General features: G+C 38.9%; 1 protein-coding gene across 1 annotated transcript in view; it reads left to right on the top strand.

Annotated features, from left to right (window-relative positions):
- Positions 1-11,937: 11,937 nt before the first annotated feature.
- The window catches only part of CATSPERB (cation channel sperm associated auxiliary subunit beta), a 104,816-nt gene continuing 101,232 nt past the window's right edge, over positions 11,938-15,521 (top strand). The window contains exons 1-2 of the mRNA XM_032593495.1: positions 11,938-12,016; positions 14,729-14,817. Of these exons, the coding sequence (XP_032449386.1) occupies positions 11,938-12,016; positions 14,729-14,817 (168 nt within the window). The remainder of the gene's footprint in view (positions 12,017-14,728; positions 14,818-15,521) is intronic.

The raw sequence follows: 15,521 nt of genomic DNA, 5'->3' as shown, positions 1-15,521 counted from the left end.
CCCTCCTTTCCAGGGGCATCATCTTTAACAGTGTGTGTGTCCTTCCAATGATTACCCCACACAGCCTTATAAAATATGCTAATCCTTCTATTTCTTGATTTGCCAGAGTATGCTTTGTCAGTGAGTTCAGTTTAAATGGTGGAACCAATAAATAGCATTTATTACGACTGTATCATAGTCCAACCAGAGAAGCAGAATGAGTAGGAGATTATATGTAGCTATCCAGCTATCAGGTATCAATCTAGCTATCTACATATCTATGTGTAAATAGACATACATACCTATGTGTCCATACACACACACTAGTTTGTTTGCTGTTTTATGAAAGATACGAGTAATGTGCCTATAATATCGGCAAGCTGTCTGTCTTCTGATCATACTTTATCCTTCCTTCCTTCCTTCCTTCCTTCCTTCCTTCCTTCCTTCCTTCCTTCCTTCCTTCCTTCCTTCCTAGCAGGAGTCCTCTGTCATCCTTTTCCAGTCTAGACTGTGCACCCTCCACGCTTGCTGCCCGCTCATCATCCCAGGACCTACCTTTCACTATTCTTCTGGATTACTCCAATTCTTTCTGGATCCCATGTCTTTTGTTTTGCTCGAGTACGTCTGCAAGCAACTTCTAAGAATGACACATGGGATATAAATTTCTAAGTCCTCACTGTATCTGTTAGATACTGCATTAGAAATAGACTCACCACATAATCAAAAAGGAATTTATTTGAAGGATAATGGGGTGCTCACAGACTCCAGGAGACTCAGCCTTAGAAAAAGATAAAGGTCAGGCAGGTCCAGGGAAGGTCACAGCAAAAAGTGCTCATCTATATTGCTTGCAACCTACCTCAAGAATGGACTCCCATTGTCAGTCTTGTTCTGCTCTGATTCCCAGTCCAGGAAAGGAGCACTTGTTTTTTCTGGTGCGTGGGTCACATACTTGCCACTTGACTATGAAAAGATGAATCTTGATCAGTGGTGCCATTGGACTACACAGAGAGGTTGAGTCCCCAAAAGTGAAAAAACAAAAACTGTTATTAACAAAGAGTGGTGGAATAGATGTTGAATGAATGTGTTCATTAAACTGCTTGAGTAAAATGTCTTTTTTTAAGTTTATTTATTTATTTATTTTGATAGAGAGAGAGAGTGAGCAGGGGAGAGGCAGAGAAAGAGGGAGACAGAGAATGCCAAGCAGGGTCCATGCTGTCAGCACAGAGCCCAATGTCAGGGCTCGAACTCACAAACTGTGAGATCATGACCTGAGCTGAAACCAAGAGTCAGACTCTTGACCAACTGAACCACCCAGGCTCCCCAAGTAAAAATGTCTTGAAATGTCTTTATTCTGTTCTCGTGCTTTCTTATGTGATGGGTTATAGAATTCTAGGTTGAAAAATCATTTATTTTTTCTGTAGGACCTTGAAGGCATTGTTCTGTTTCTTCTATCATCCAGTACTGTTGATAGGACTTATGTCAGTGTGATTCTTATCCTTTTAGTGGGAATTTCTCTCAAGGTTTTTAAATAAAAACTCTAATGGCCGACAAAAATCCAACTGCCTCTGAAGATGCTTTCTTGGGGCCATCTTGTTAAACCACCCAATTGTCAGGCAACTCTTTCTAAGGAAGCATAAACAGTTATTGGTGTCAAAGGATGCTGTGATCTTTGGATTTGAATTTCAACCAACCCTTCACATCTCTCTAATAGGGCACAGTAATAGAACAGAAGTCGATGAGAGACCAGCATGCACTCAGAGTCCAGATTCTTATCTAATGCAGATAAGTTCAAGTATGCCAAAGATTCTTCCTCCACCTTCAGTCTCTATGATGCGCTCACCAGGGATTGTCCCAACTGGATGGCAGGCGGCTGGCTGAGGACCACCTGAGTCTCCAGCCAGAGGCAGGTGTGAGCTAGGCTGGAGGGGAGTCAAGGGTGGGATGGGCTGGGGCAGGGAGGAGGAAGCAGGGGCTGCTCTCCAGAAGTTTATAAGCATCTTTATCCTTGTTCTGAAATTTCATCAACTGGGATCAGATATGAGCCTGATTTCATTTCTCACGTTGACATTTCAGTCTGTATACTTGTGTCTTTGTTTTGCTTTGAGAAAGTGTTGAATTTTCTTTGTCCATTGTCTATATTAATACTTTTTCTCCAATGATTTTACCATTTAAAAAAATTCCTCTGTTCTCTTGATAGTTTTCATCCCTCTTCTCTATGACCCTTATGATAGTTGTGATCAAAACTGTTTTCCCCTGGACACCTTGAGACTTATCTCTATTTCTGAGATTATTTTGTCTTTTTCTTCCATTTCCTGAGTTTGGTCAACTCTGACTTCACATCTTCCTGGTTTTTTCTCTGTTTCTATTCTTGGTTATTTCAAACTTATTATTCAAGGTAATTTTTGTTTTAATGTGCAGATTCTTATTTTAACACTTTAATTCAGATTAGAGGGTTCTGTTAAAGTTTCCTCTCCTTTGTACTTTTTGTTTGTTGCTTTGGGCAGGGAGAATATTTTCTTTTTTTAATTTTTTTAACATTCATTTATTTTTGAGAGACAGAGACAGAGCATGAGTCAGGGAGGGACAGAGAGAGGGAGACACAGAATCTGAAGCAGGCTTCAGGCTCTGAGCTGTCAGCACAGAGCCCAACGCGGGGCTCGAACTCACAAACTGCAAAATGGTGACCTGAGCTGCAGTCGAATGCTTAACCAACTGAACCCCCCAGGCGTCCCTGAGAATATTTTCATCTGCTGAAATGTTTCACTTCTCATGATCTGTCTTCTAATAGCTTTGTCTGATGTTCCTGCCACTTTGTGTTCATTTTCAAACATATTTTATCTGGGCAAGCCTCAAGGAGGGGGCAGAAGTGGAGTGTCTAGCTAGGTTTCTGAATTCAAAAGCACCTTCTGTTGCTTTAGTGAAGTTCGTTTGTGAAGTAGATGCAAACTTTTTGAGGTAGAGTCAGTGTGTTTTCCAATTTTGTGGTTCTCGTCTATCTCTGTAAGACCTTCAATTTCTATGGCTTTCTTTTTTCTCTTCACCATCTAACATCTGTGAGATTCCTCCATCTTCCACGGCATCTTACCTCTTCTTCAGAATGCTGCTCTCCTAAAACTGCATGAGAACTTTAAAGCCAGTGCTCTAACCTGCCAGTTCTCAAAGCTGGTCTTTGTATGTCCTCTCTTAGGTGGGGGATTCCACAAGAGAGATTCTCTGTCTTCCACCTCTGCAAACTCTTGCTGTTCTCTCTTCTTTTCTTTACAGTCTCTCCCTGCCCTATATGTGACATAGACTCTGGAGTCGGTTCTTCTGGTTCTAGAAATTGCTTTCTCTACTTATATGCAAATTGAAAGTGTTATTAATCTCTGTTTCCTGGTTGCTTTAGGATTGTTTTATTGATTCCTCTTATTTGTGTGACTTTTAGGGAGAATATATGGGGAAATTCAATTGTAAGTAGCCACCATTTACCTTCCATAATGTTTTGTACTTATCAGTTTGTTCATTTGTTTGTTTTGTACAGGTTTTATTTTTACGTAATCTCTACATCTAACATGGGGCTTGAATTTCCAACCCCAAGATCCAGAGTCACATGGTCTACTGACTGAGCCAGCCAGGTGCCCCTTCATTTATTTTTAAGAAGTCTCCCCTAGCCCCCAGATTATGGTTTAAACATACCATTTCTCAGTAAAAGAATCACAATTCCGTACAGAAATGACTGATTGCCTGCCTGGGACAGGAAATGTATAAGGTGAGCCTGGAATATTTCCGTCCTATAAGGAAGGAAAGAAGGAAGGAAGCTATCAGAGATCACTAGAGTCATTTCAAGAAGACCAGAGCCAACTTTCAGATAACACCTGCCCAAAATTGTACACTTTCAGCAACAATGAGGATAATAACTAATGGATAGAAACACTCATATTTAAATAGAAGCCTATTGGGGTGCCTGGGTGGCTCAGTCAGTTGAGTGTCCGACTTTGGCTCACTCAGGTCATGATCTCACAGTTAGTGGGTTGGAGCCCCATGTCAGGCTCTGTGCTGACAGCTCAGAGCCTGGAGCCTGCTTCGGATTCTGTGTCTCCCTCTTTCTCTGCCCCTCCCCTGCTTGTACTCTGTGTGTCGCTTTCTCTCTCAAAAAATAAACATTAAAATTTTTTTTAAATCTAAAAAATAAATAGAAACCTATGAGTTCATAACGATACTAAAAAACAAACCTTATTGGTTGCTTCTATGAGGATTCTAGAGGATCAAGTCGCTATTTTCAAACTGGTAACCGAAAGAACGAAGCATTTATTTTGCCTTTACTTAGGAACTATACTCTGAGTAACCAGATAACTGTTGAAGGAAAGTTGATCTTTATAAACGTATTCCAGCAAATAAATGAAGAATAAATGATAAAATATCACCATATTGCAGCCTCTAATGAATTTAACAGGTGTAGGAAAGAAATGACAACTGCTATGTCATGAAAAGAGAGACAACCAGACTTTATGTGCCTCCTGTTGAAAGTATCCAAAAACACCTATGAAGTGTTCCTGCCAAAAAAATTAAACCTGAATCTGACCAAGCCTCTAAATCAACTTAACAACTTACAGGACAAATGAGATAGACTTATGGTAGAAAAAGATACCATGGTGATGCCATCAGCGAAATCCAGACTGTGAGAGACACATTAGCAGTAGCGAGTTCTCCAACTAATAAGTTGCAAGGAGAAAGAGGAAAAAATGATAGGGGAGAGGTAGGGAAGTTACCTGTAGATTTAAAAACTTCAAGGATAATGGCTAAAATGAACAACTCAGGAAACAACAGATGTTGGTGAGGATGCAGAGAAAGGGGAATCCTCTTACACTGTTGGTGGGAATGCAATCTGGTGCAGCCAATCTGGAAAACAGTATGGATGTTCCTCCAAAAGTTAAAAATACAACTATCCTATGATCCAGCAATTGCACTAAGTGTTTATCCAAAGCATACAAAAATACTGATTTGAAGGGACACATTCCCTGATGTTTATAAGCAACATTATCAACAATAGCCAAATTATGGAAAGAGCCCAAATGTTCATGGACTGATGAATAGATTAAGAAGATAGATGTAGATATATATACACACACATATGATGGAATATTGCTCAGCCATAAAAAATAATGAAATCTTGCCATTTGCAGTGACGTCAATGGACTAGACAGTATTATGCTAAGTGAAATAAGTCAGAGAAAGACAAATACTATATGATTTCACTCAATGTGGATTTTAAGAAACAAAACAGATGAATATGGTGGGGGTGAGGTGGAAAGAGAGAGGCAAACCAGAAAACAGACTCTTAACTCTACAGAACAAACCGAGGGTTGCTGGTAGAAGGCAGGTGGGTGGGAAGATGGGTTAAATGGGTGATGGGTACTAAGGTGGGCACTTGAGATGAGCATTGAGTATTGTCTGGAAGCGATGAATCATAAATTCTCCTGTAGCTAATATTGCACTGTATGTTAACTAACTGGAATTCAAATAAGAACTTGAAAAAGGAAAAAAAAACTTCAAAGCTATATCAATTAATTGCAAAGTATGAACCTCATTGGATTTTTATTCATACAAAGTATAACCAATTTTAAGCATGAGACAGCTGGGAAATAGGTACTATCACTGGATAGACATTCCAGGACTCATTCTTAGCTTTAGGAATGAAATGGTATCATGGCTTTAATTAAAAAGTAATTTTCCCTAAGGAATATATACTGAACTATATATGGATGTTTAAGATATCTTCAGGATAATCCTGGAGAAGAAAAATGAATGGGTAGGTGTATCGATGAAACAGGACTAAAGCTAGGTGATGGATGCAAAGAGGCTAATAATACCATTCTTCCTGCTTTTTCTAATGTTTGAAATATCCCATAATAAAACATTTTTTAAAACTGGGAGAGAACTGTTAATCTGGGGTGATCAAAATGTCCTTGTTATTTTATTCTTTGAACTTTCTGAGTCTTTATAAGTTTTCTTATATAGAAAGTATGAGCAAAGTATGTCTCTGATTGGAATGGACTTTGAAACCATGAAGCAATGGAAATGACCAGAAAGGAAAATACAGATAAATTCGATTGCATCACATTTGAATTACTGTACATCCAAGCTCATCATAAACAAAATTGTGACAAATTGGGTTTAATATTCACAGTAAATATTGCAAGGGACTGTTTTACCATTTCACAAGCAAAACACTAAAATTCCAGTAGGACATGGTCAAGAAGTCTTCTAATTTGTAGAAGAAAAAATGGCTAATAAGCATATTGTAAATTTTCAGCTGCACCAATACTAAAACAAGAAAAACGGTGAGATACTTTTTTTGGCTTATTATAGACTGTATCTCATTCTCAGTGCTGCATTTTCTGGAAAGCAATTTGCCAACATGTATCAGGAGTCTTCGACATATTCATAGCCTAAGAAAACCTTTCAAATGTTGGGACAGATTTTTGTTTAAGACTGTTTATTACCACATTATTCATAACAGGAAAACACTGAAAGCAGCTGAATGTCTTACATTTAAATAATTTGCATGTAGTTACTTTAAATATGTAATTGTGAAAACTTCTGAAAAAACACTTGAATTATGCGAGAAAAGAATCAGAATTACAATGACTGAAAGCTATATACAGAAGGATCCTACATGAAATGTATAAATGTGTAGGGAAAAGACTGACTAAATTTGTCAGAATGTTAGCAGTGGTTCTATCTGACCATTGGTTTATAGGTAAATTTCCCTATACCTGTTTATATTTTTCAAGTTTTGCATTATGAGCACTTTTATAGTCAGAAAAAATCCCCTCCCCTCCCCAACAAAAAAAAAGTCAAAGTCATCCATCTGTCTTTCAATTAGCCCCTTCCCTGGTTCTCAACCCTCCTAACTGGATACCCAGTTCCTGACTTGTGTTCCAAAGGGAAGAACATCTCTCATTGCACTGCTAACAGAGAAATGATCTGCCATGGGAGTTCTTTGGTCCTCATTTGCATCAAAGTTAATTCATCAGTAGCTCTGAAGCAGATCCTTGTCTTCTGGGGGAAGGAAAACACTACTCAAATTGGGAGGAAGCATCACATGGGGGCAAATGAAGAAGGGAAACAAAGGTGTGGCAGGGGGGAAAAGAGGGCCATGTCACCTGCTGCTTCATAATTTTCTTGAGAGCCCTCAGTGTGCGCCTTCAACACTGCTCAGGCATTCCTATTTTGATGCAGTGTGGGCAAGCAGCAACCACAGTGTTGCCACAGAGACTGAAAATACAAAACCCTCGTCACCTTCCGTAGTCAGAAATCAGCAGCAAAAAGGAGTCCCAGGTTTCTGATAACTAACTTCTTGTTACAGAAGAAACGTTTTGTTGAGTTCTCCTCGTTATTTCAGATTGAGGAGTAACTTTCTTCTTTAGGTCACTGGGAAAGGTAAGAGAAAGGTGTTTCTTATACAGGCTCTTCCAGGAATAGATTAAACTAGCGAGTTCTACCTGGCCATGGAAAAGGATGTCTGAAGGAGGGCATGAGTGTAAAACAGGTTTTATTATCCCTACTAAAAAAATTGCTAGTCCCGGTGACCATTCATGACTTGTCGGGATAGTTAGTAAATCAGAGAGGTTCAGTCTGGGCTCAGTAGCCAAAGGCACCCTAAGTGGATATAATCAGCAAGACCAAGGCCATTCACAGAACCATGAGTCTGGAGAACAGGTTGGTATCTCACTTGGTTTTGCTGATTCCCAGGCATACACAGCTCATTCCCATCTTTGTGCTTTGTGTATTTATTTATCTTGTTTACCCCATCAACAAGGTTGTCTCTCCTTTTCTAAAAGTCCCGATATTTCTTTAAGACATAGTTATGAAGCTCTCTTTGACAGATTTTCTTCTCTTAAACCTCATTGTATGTAGTTAGCATTTCCTTTTAGCATTCATGCTTTCCCCCAGGCACTCAGTAGTCCCATGATGATTTACGGACTTTGAGAATAGTCATTTGTAGGTTTCTGAACCTTCCTGGGTGGAACATGGTAGGTTTGGCGAAACTCCACCTCTTATGATTTTTAAAGAAGATGACCTTTGGTTCTCTGAAAGAGGCAGTTAATTGGAAATTCCAACTGCCTAGCCTTTAGATTTTCCAAGCCCACTTCCGTACTTGGTAGCAGCTGATTGGCTGTTACTAAAGTTAAGTGGACCATTAAACCAGTAAACTGAAAATTTGGACCCAGTCTTCTTTCTGAGCCTGAATGGAAGAAAGCTTGGGAAAACACAACGAAGAAAGGGGCAAGTAATCAGGCATCTACTCTTAGAAGGCAGTCACGGTAAGAAATAGTAAAATGAGAGCCCTACTATAGTTCACACTGATAATGTAATCACTCTTCTATAACGGAGTGACTTAAAATGAATCAGATGGTGGAAAATGCAACTTCATTCTTTAGGACAATTCCCAGTGTTTATTTGGTGCCGGAGAATAGAAAATACCCAGCTTTGTGACTTACATCTGACCGTTAGATAAAGCTCATAATAGTTAGATGGGATTGAAAACTGGAGGTAATTTAAGGGCGGAAAGAGTGAGTCGGGAGTGGGATGAAGACAAAGAAATTGCTTCCGGACATCAAGACATGGATTCAGAGCTGGTGTTTATCCATTGTGTAGCCTGTGTAAAGCAGCTGCTGAAAGCCTAAAGTGCATCATTCATTCAGTTCTCACAACAACCCTGCGAAGTGGCTGTTATACCTGGTTTACTGAATTGAAGAAGTTAAGTAACTTTCCAAAGATCAGACATCCCAAATGGGCAGAGCCGATCTGAAGTCAATGTCAGTGCTTTTTCTGTAGCCATAAGATGGTGGTTGAAAGGAGGTAGGACTAAATTGAAGAAAGTTGTAATACTGAAGAAGGAGGAAAGGAGACTAATGAACGTATGGAACAGAATCTCGGTGGGCACATGTAGCAGTTTCAGTAAGAGGTCAAATCTAATCATGTACTTAATAGCTTTCTGTTTTTAAATTCTCGTTTTGTGGCATCTCTGTGTGCTGACTAAATCTTTTGAATCAGGAGGTCTTGGTTCTATGCCCAACATGTTACTAGCTACTAATGGGCTTTAGACATGTAACTTCGTGTCTCATATATTAACTCTAAAATACATTCCATCTCTAAGTGTAAAAAAGAATAAATATGGGCTGAATTACTAGCACAAGGGAACATGCAGCTACTAGCAAAGTCACGGAGGGCCCAGAGGTCCTTCCTTAGCTGTCTCTTTCTTCAATTATGCTCTCTTGGCTTTCCTTTCCTTAATGAAAGCACTTAAAAGCCTTTCAAAGTAGGTTTTTAGTTCTTTGGTCAAAGATAGATACAACCAAATCCACTCAAATGAAATTAGAGAACTTTTTATATTTATTTGAGAGAACTGAACTGGGACAAGTCTGAGGATAACGTAATAACAGCATCTGTCTGGAGCCCCGGGGCATAATAGATTTCAGTCAGTTTTTTAAGGAGGAGAAAAACGAATGGGTTCTGGTACTGGTGTTATGTCATTTAATGTGAATATTGAGCAAAATAATACAAGATTTTCCTGGCAAAGGCACTATTTTCTTTTTCTTTCTTTTTTTTTTTGTTTATTTTTTTTTTGAGAGAGAGAGAGAGAGAGAGCGGGAGGGGCAGAGGGAGAGGGAGAGGGAGAATCCCAAGCAATCTCCATGCTGTCAGTGTAGAGCCTGACACGGGGCTCAAACCCACGAACTGTGAGATCATGATCTGAGCCGAAACCAAGAGTCAGCCGCTGAAATGATGGAGCCGCCCAGGTGACCCTAAGGCACTATTTTCAAAGTGACTGTGATGACTTCTCCATTTAATGTTAAATTCATTCCTACACCAAAAATATAATGGCACATAGCACCATGCTGATACAGTTTCACCATGCTGAATAACTTTTCAGGGTTGTGTGAATTAGGCAACTGACTGTCCTAGTTGCACTACATGATTAAAAAAAAATAATGTCCATAAGGAGTCAATATGTAGTTTAAGAGACAATCAGTGTGTGTCTTATATAAATGGTACATCTGTGGTTTTTAATCTGTGCTGGACTTCAAAACTGTGATCTACTGTTTTTGAATGCAACCTTGAGCTCCACCTCTGCAGGGTTTCTTCTGTGATTAAATTGATTATGGGGCACCTGGGTGGTTCAGTTGGTTAAGTGTCTGACTTTGGCTCAGGTCATGATCTCACAGTCCGTGAGTTCGAGCCCCACATCGGGCTCTATGGTGACAGCTCAGAGCCTGGAGCTTGCTTCAGATTCTGTGTCTCCCTCTCTCTCTCTGCCCCTCCCCTGCTTGCTCTGTCTGTCTCAAAAATAAATGAATATTTAAAATTTTTTAAAAAAGATTACAATTGTAAGCAAATTCAGAGCAACTGGGTATCTGAAAAGATTTTCTTTGGCTGGAGGTGAGCTGCACTAAAACTTAACAACAAAATGTTTCTGGACAAAGAGAGTGAGAGAAGAGAAACAGAAGGACACAAATTCATCTGTTTTGTGTCAGTTTGTGAAAACAAGTTGTTTTCTCAGATGACCCAAAAAAAAAAAAAAAACCACTTAAAAAAACCCACAGTTCTCCCCAACCATGTGATAAAGATGATGAATTTAAAAATCCGATGAATGTTTGAATGTTATATTGTTGATTAAATGTATTGAATCAAGCAAACCAATTTTAAGGGAGGAAAAACATCAGTGAAATTTAATTTACTCAGCAGATGTCAGGAACCACACAGGATCTGGATTATGCTTTACCTGCATCTGGCAAGTCAATCTGTTACTGTTTCTTGGATGCTGGCAAAAGACACAAGACTCCTAGGTCAGAGACAAAGGACTTCATCACTAACAGCAAAAGCAGTAGCCAGAGTGTCAGCATGATGTTCACTCCCAGTCTCCATGCCCCCCAAATCCCATGGAGTAGATATCCATCATGGAAGCTGTATTAGCATACTAAGGTTACAGTAACAAAATGCCACACACTAGTTGGCTTAAACAATAGAAGTGACTCACACTTCTGAAGGCTTAATGTCTAAGTTCAAGGTGTTAGCTGGGTTGGTTCCTTCTGAGGGCCAAGAAGGAAGGATCTGTTCCAGGCTTCTCTCCTTGGTCATCTTTTCCCTGTGTCTTCACATCATCTTCCCTTTGTGCATATCTGTGTCCAAATTTCCTCTTCTTATAATGACACTAGTCACACTGGATCAGGGCCCACCCTAATGATTTCACTTTAACTTAATCACTCTTGTATAAAGACCCTATCTCCAGCTACAACTGCATTCTGAAGCCCTAGGGGTTAGGGCTTCAACATATAAGTTTTTAGGGGACACATTTCAGCCCATCACAGATGCTTGCTTACACACATAGCGGGGTGTATTACAGGAGGAGAACACTGAGCCTGGGAGATTCACCATGGAAACAAGCCTGCTCTTGCCCAAGGGGGATGTTACCTTGTTCCTCAAGGATTCTTGCCACAAACACGACTCTGAGAAAAGGCCTGGGTAAAGAGGGGCCAGGGCTTTGCGGTGTTGGCACACGGGGGCGGGGGGACATACAGGGATGCTCAGGGCTCGTGTGCATTCTCTCTCTCAAGAGCAGTGCAGTCAAAATATCAGATAAGGTACAGCTCTGCCTTCTCAGAGTCTTTATCAAGTCAGGCTCTGTTTTATACAGCTGTAGAATTGATCACACCTCTCCAACAGTTATCTACATTGAAGAAAAACCAGAGCCCCAGCTCTTTAGTTTGTGGTAATTATAAATATCTTTAATACCAACAAGGAAGTAAATGTAGAGCTTAGTCAACTGTTAACATTGTTTTGTCACATAAAGGGAAATATTTTTAACTTAAAAGGAATAGATGATTTCTTTACTATGTAGTTGTTTATAGAAAAAGGAACTAAAAAGTACGTTCAGAGCAACTGAATAGAAATAATTCTTATTTCTTTCGATAGATGGAATTGCCACTTTTGTATATTATAATTTTACTTTTGACCATATTTGACCTTTCATCAGGAATAATATATAATAAAGGTAAGTTTCAGACTCTCTTACTCTCTATTTTCTCGTAGGAGTTTTCCTTTCCATCCCTTCCTCGTTAACAGTTAAAATACTTTCTTGGTACTTCTCTTTACCTTACCTCTCAGTTTTTTTCAGGTATTATTTGTTGTATTCTTGTCTAGCGATTTCTAATAATATTGTGAATCTATTGTTATTAACTTGTGTACATAGAGACCTTTATTATAGTGTTTCATCATTTATAAGTCATAGAATATTAAAGTTTGAGGAGCAGTTTATTTTATTTTTTTAATTAAAAAAAATTTTTTTTAACGTTTATTTATTTTTGAGACAGAGAGAGACAGAGCATGAACGGGGGAGGGGCAGAGAGAGAGGGAGACACAGAATCGGAAACAGGCTCCAGGCTCTGAGCCATCAGCCCAGAGCCTGACGCGGGGCTCGAACTCACGGACGGCAAGATCGTGACCTGAGCTGAAGTCGGACCCTTAACCGACTGAGCTACCCAGGCGCCCCTATTTTTTTTAATTAAAAACATTTTTTTAAATTTATTTATTTATTCTGAGAGAGAGAGAGAGAGAGAGAGAGAGAGAACGAGCAGGGAAGGGACAGAGAGAGAAAGAGAATCCCAAGCAGGCTCTGCACTAACAGTGTGTAGCCTGATGCAGGGCTTGAACTCATGAACCAGTGAGATGACCTGAGCCAAGATAAGAGTCGGACGCTTAACCAACTGAGCTATCCAGGCGCCCCTAAGGAGCATTTTATATTTGAAAAATTGTTCATTATTTAAATAGATTTTTTTCATTCTTCCTACATGAATGGTTACCTGTGGTATGAATTATAAACTGCCTCATAAAGCGAACAGATTGAGACTGAAGATTATTTTCTGAAACTAATACATGGATTAAATCACTCAATAGGACTTTTATGGTGGAAATGCTTTGTAAAAGGAATGAAACAATCCACCTCCACTTGTGCAGATTGTTTAGATTCTCTAGCATTTTGGACTGGATCTGCTAGAACATAGTAGATGCTTGATTCAAAAAAAAAAAAAAAAAGCGTTGGTGGTATAGTGGTGAGCATAGCTGCCTTCAAAAAAAAAAAAAAAAAAAAAATTGTTGACCAAACAATGAAGAGGGGGATTCAGTCTGTCTTCTGTTCACAGGTTTGTTGCAGAATTGCTTGAGTTCTAGGATGACCCAGTACCAGTCCCTAGGTTCTTCTGAAGAATATGCAACACACGTATGGGTATACTCTAAGACTGGAGAGTCACAGGCCAACTTCTAAGATTTCAGAGAAGGGAGAGTTGACTTCCACCTGAGTCAGGGGTGGTCAGGGAAGGCTTTGAACAAAAGAGAGAAATTAATCCAGGCCCCCAAAATGAGTAATCTCTATCTATGCATGCATGGGGAAGAGTATTTTACAAAGACAACATCAGGGTAAGTGATGGTAAAGTCATGGAGGTAGGTAATCATATAATGTGAGGGGACAAGTGTGTAGTTTCGTTTGGCTAGAATGAAGGGTTAGAAAAAGTAAAATACTTTGGAAAGGTAGGAAATCAGCTCATGTCAATGAGATACTGGAATGCCAAGCTGGGATTTGGGCTTTAGTCTAAATTCCTTGTGATCGAGGTTGTCAGAATGGATAAAAACACATGATCCAACTCTGCTGTCTACAAGAGATTCACTTTATTATTATTTTTTCAATATATGAAATTTATTGTCAAATTGGTTTCCATACAACACCCAGTGCTCATCCCAAAAGGTGCCCTCCTCAATACCCATCACCCACCCTCCCCTCCCTCCCACCCCCCATCAACCCTCAGTTTGTTCTCAGTTTTTAAGAGTCTCTTATGCTTTGGCTCTTTCCCACTCTAACCTCTTTTTTTTTTTTTTTTTTTTTTCCTTCCCCTCCTCCATGGGTTTCTGTTAAGTTTCTCAGGATCCACATAAGAGTGAAAACATATGGTATCTGTCTTTCAAAGAGATTCACTTTAGATCAAGATAAGGAGAAGGGATCTTCCTCCCACCCCCGCCCTTTTTGGGGGAGGAGTCACCTATCTGTGGCTCTCTATTAAAATACAAATTCTGTCTTCTGTCCCTTTTCTGTGCTCCCCAAAGACTTGAAGAGTCAAGAACTATTTAATATTTACATGGCAGATTTTCCAGCTTTGTTTTACTGTTGATCTTTACTTTTGTACCATTGTGGCTGGAAAATATACTTGGTATGATTTCAGTCTTACTAGATTTGTAGTATGTGTGATGGCTCTTTTAATGTGATTTAACCAGGGGATTCTTCTGTGTGTACTTGAAGATAATGTGTATTCTATTTTTCTTGGATTGAATGTTATATATAATATATATATTATATATAACATATATATATAACATATGTGCATGTGTATATATATGTTATGTATTCTGAAGAGTGCTTCAAGTTATATATATATGCATGTGTGTGTGTATACATATTTTTTTTATGTATTCTGAAGAATGCTTCAAGTAAAAAGTGTTCTTGTTGATTTTGCATCTGGATAATGAAATTTGTTGAAAATTTTAAAAATTAAAAAAAAAAAAACCAACCCTGGTTTTTGGCCACTTCTGAATTTAAAATGTACAACTGTAATTCTTACCCCCTTAAAATTACTTTGTCAGTTTAAAAAATATGATTCTTTTCATGGAAATCCTTCTATCAGCGACCTAAAGTATGTGTATTCTTGTTGTTATTTAGGTGATATAGAGAAACACTTTGCTTGTGCCAGTGAAGGGATCCCCCCAAAGAATGAAATAATCAAGCTGTACCTTTCTTCCAATGACTTGGTAAGATCCATTAATAATATGTGACAACTTCTCGCATTCTTTTTAGCTCCACGTGTAAAACCACTAACACTGTACTTTTTCAAATACCTTCTACTATGTTCAGACTTGGGGAGATAAAATTCTACGTAAATAAATAATAATCTTTTCTATTCCATTCCATTTGTATCAAGTGAAATATTGCATTTAGCCATTGAACATCCTGGGTTGTTTTTTCTTTTTCTTTTTTTTTAAGATACCGTCTCCTTCCCTTTTTATTTTATTTTTTTAAGTTTATTTTGAGAGAGGGAGAGAGAGAGAGAGAGAGAGAGAGAGAGAGAGAGAGAAAACATGAGCAGGGGAGGGGCAGAGAGAGAGAGAGAGAGAGAGAGACATTCTCAAGCAGACTCTGTACCATTGGCACAGAGCCCAACTCGGGACTTGAACTCATGAACTGTTAGATCACAAGCTGACCCAAAATCAAAAGCTGGATGTTTAGCTGACTGAATGGCTCCCTCCTTCCCTTTTTAAAAGGTTGGCTGTAATGATTTTTATTTTTTGTAGATCTGATTTGTTCTTTTGAAGTTTGACAGATACAGTCTGTTAGAGAAATTTACTTCACATGACCTAGAGAAAGAATCTTTCTCTTTTAGAACAAGTACCACATTGCAGATGCCATTTGGGGTAAGGGATCATTTGATTTCTTCATTTCATATAATGGCATTTAA

Source organism: Lynx canadensis, chromosome B3 (genome assembly GCF_007474595.2).
Source record: "Lynx canadensis isolate LIC74 chromosome B3, mLynCan4.pri.v2, whole genome shotgun sequence".
Lineage (NCBI taxonomy): Eukaryota > Metazoa > Chordata > Mammalia > Carnivora > Felidae > Lynx > Lynx canadensis.
This window is presented reverse-complemented; position numbering and strand designations above follow the sequence as displayed.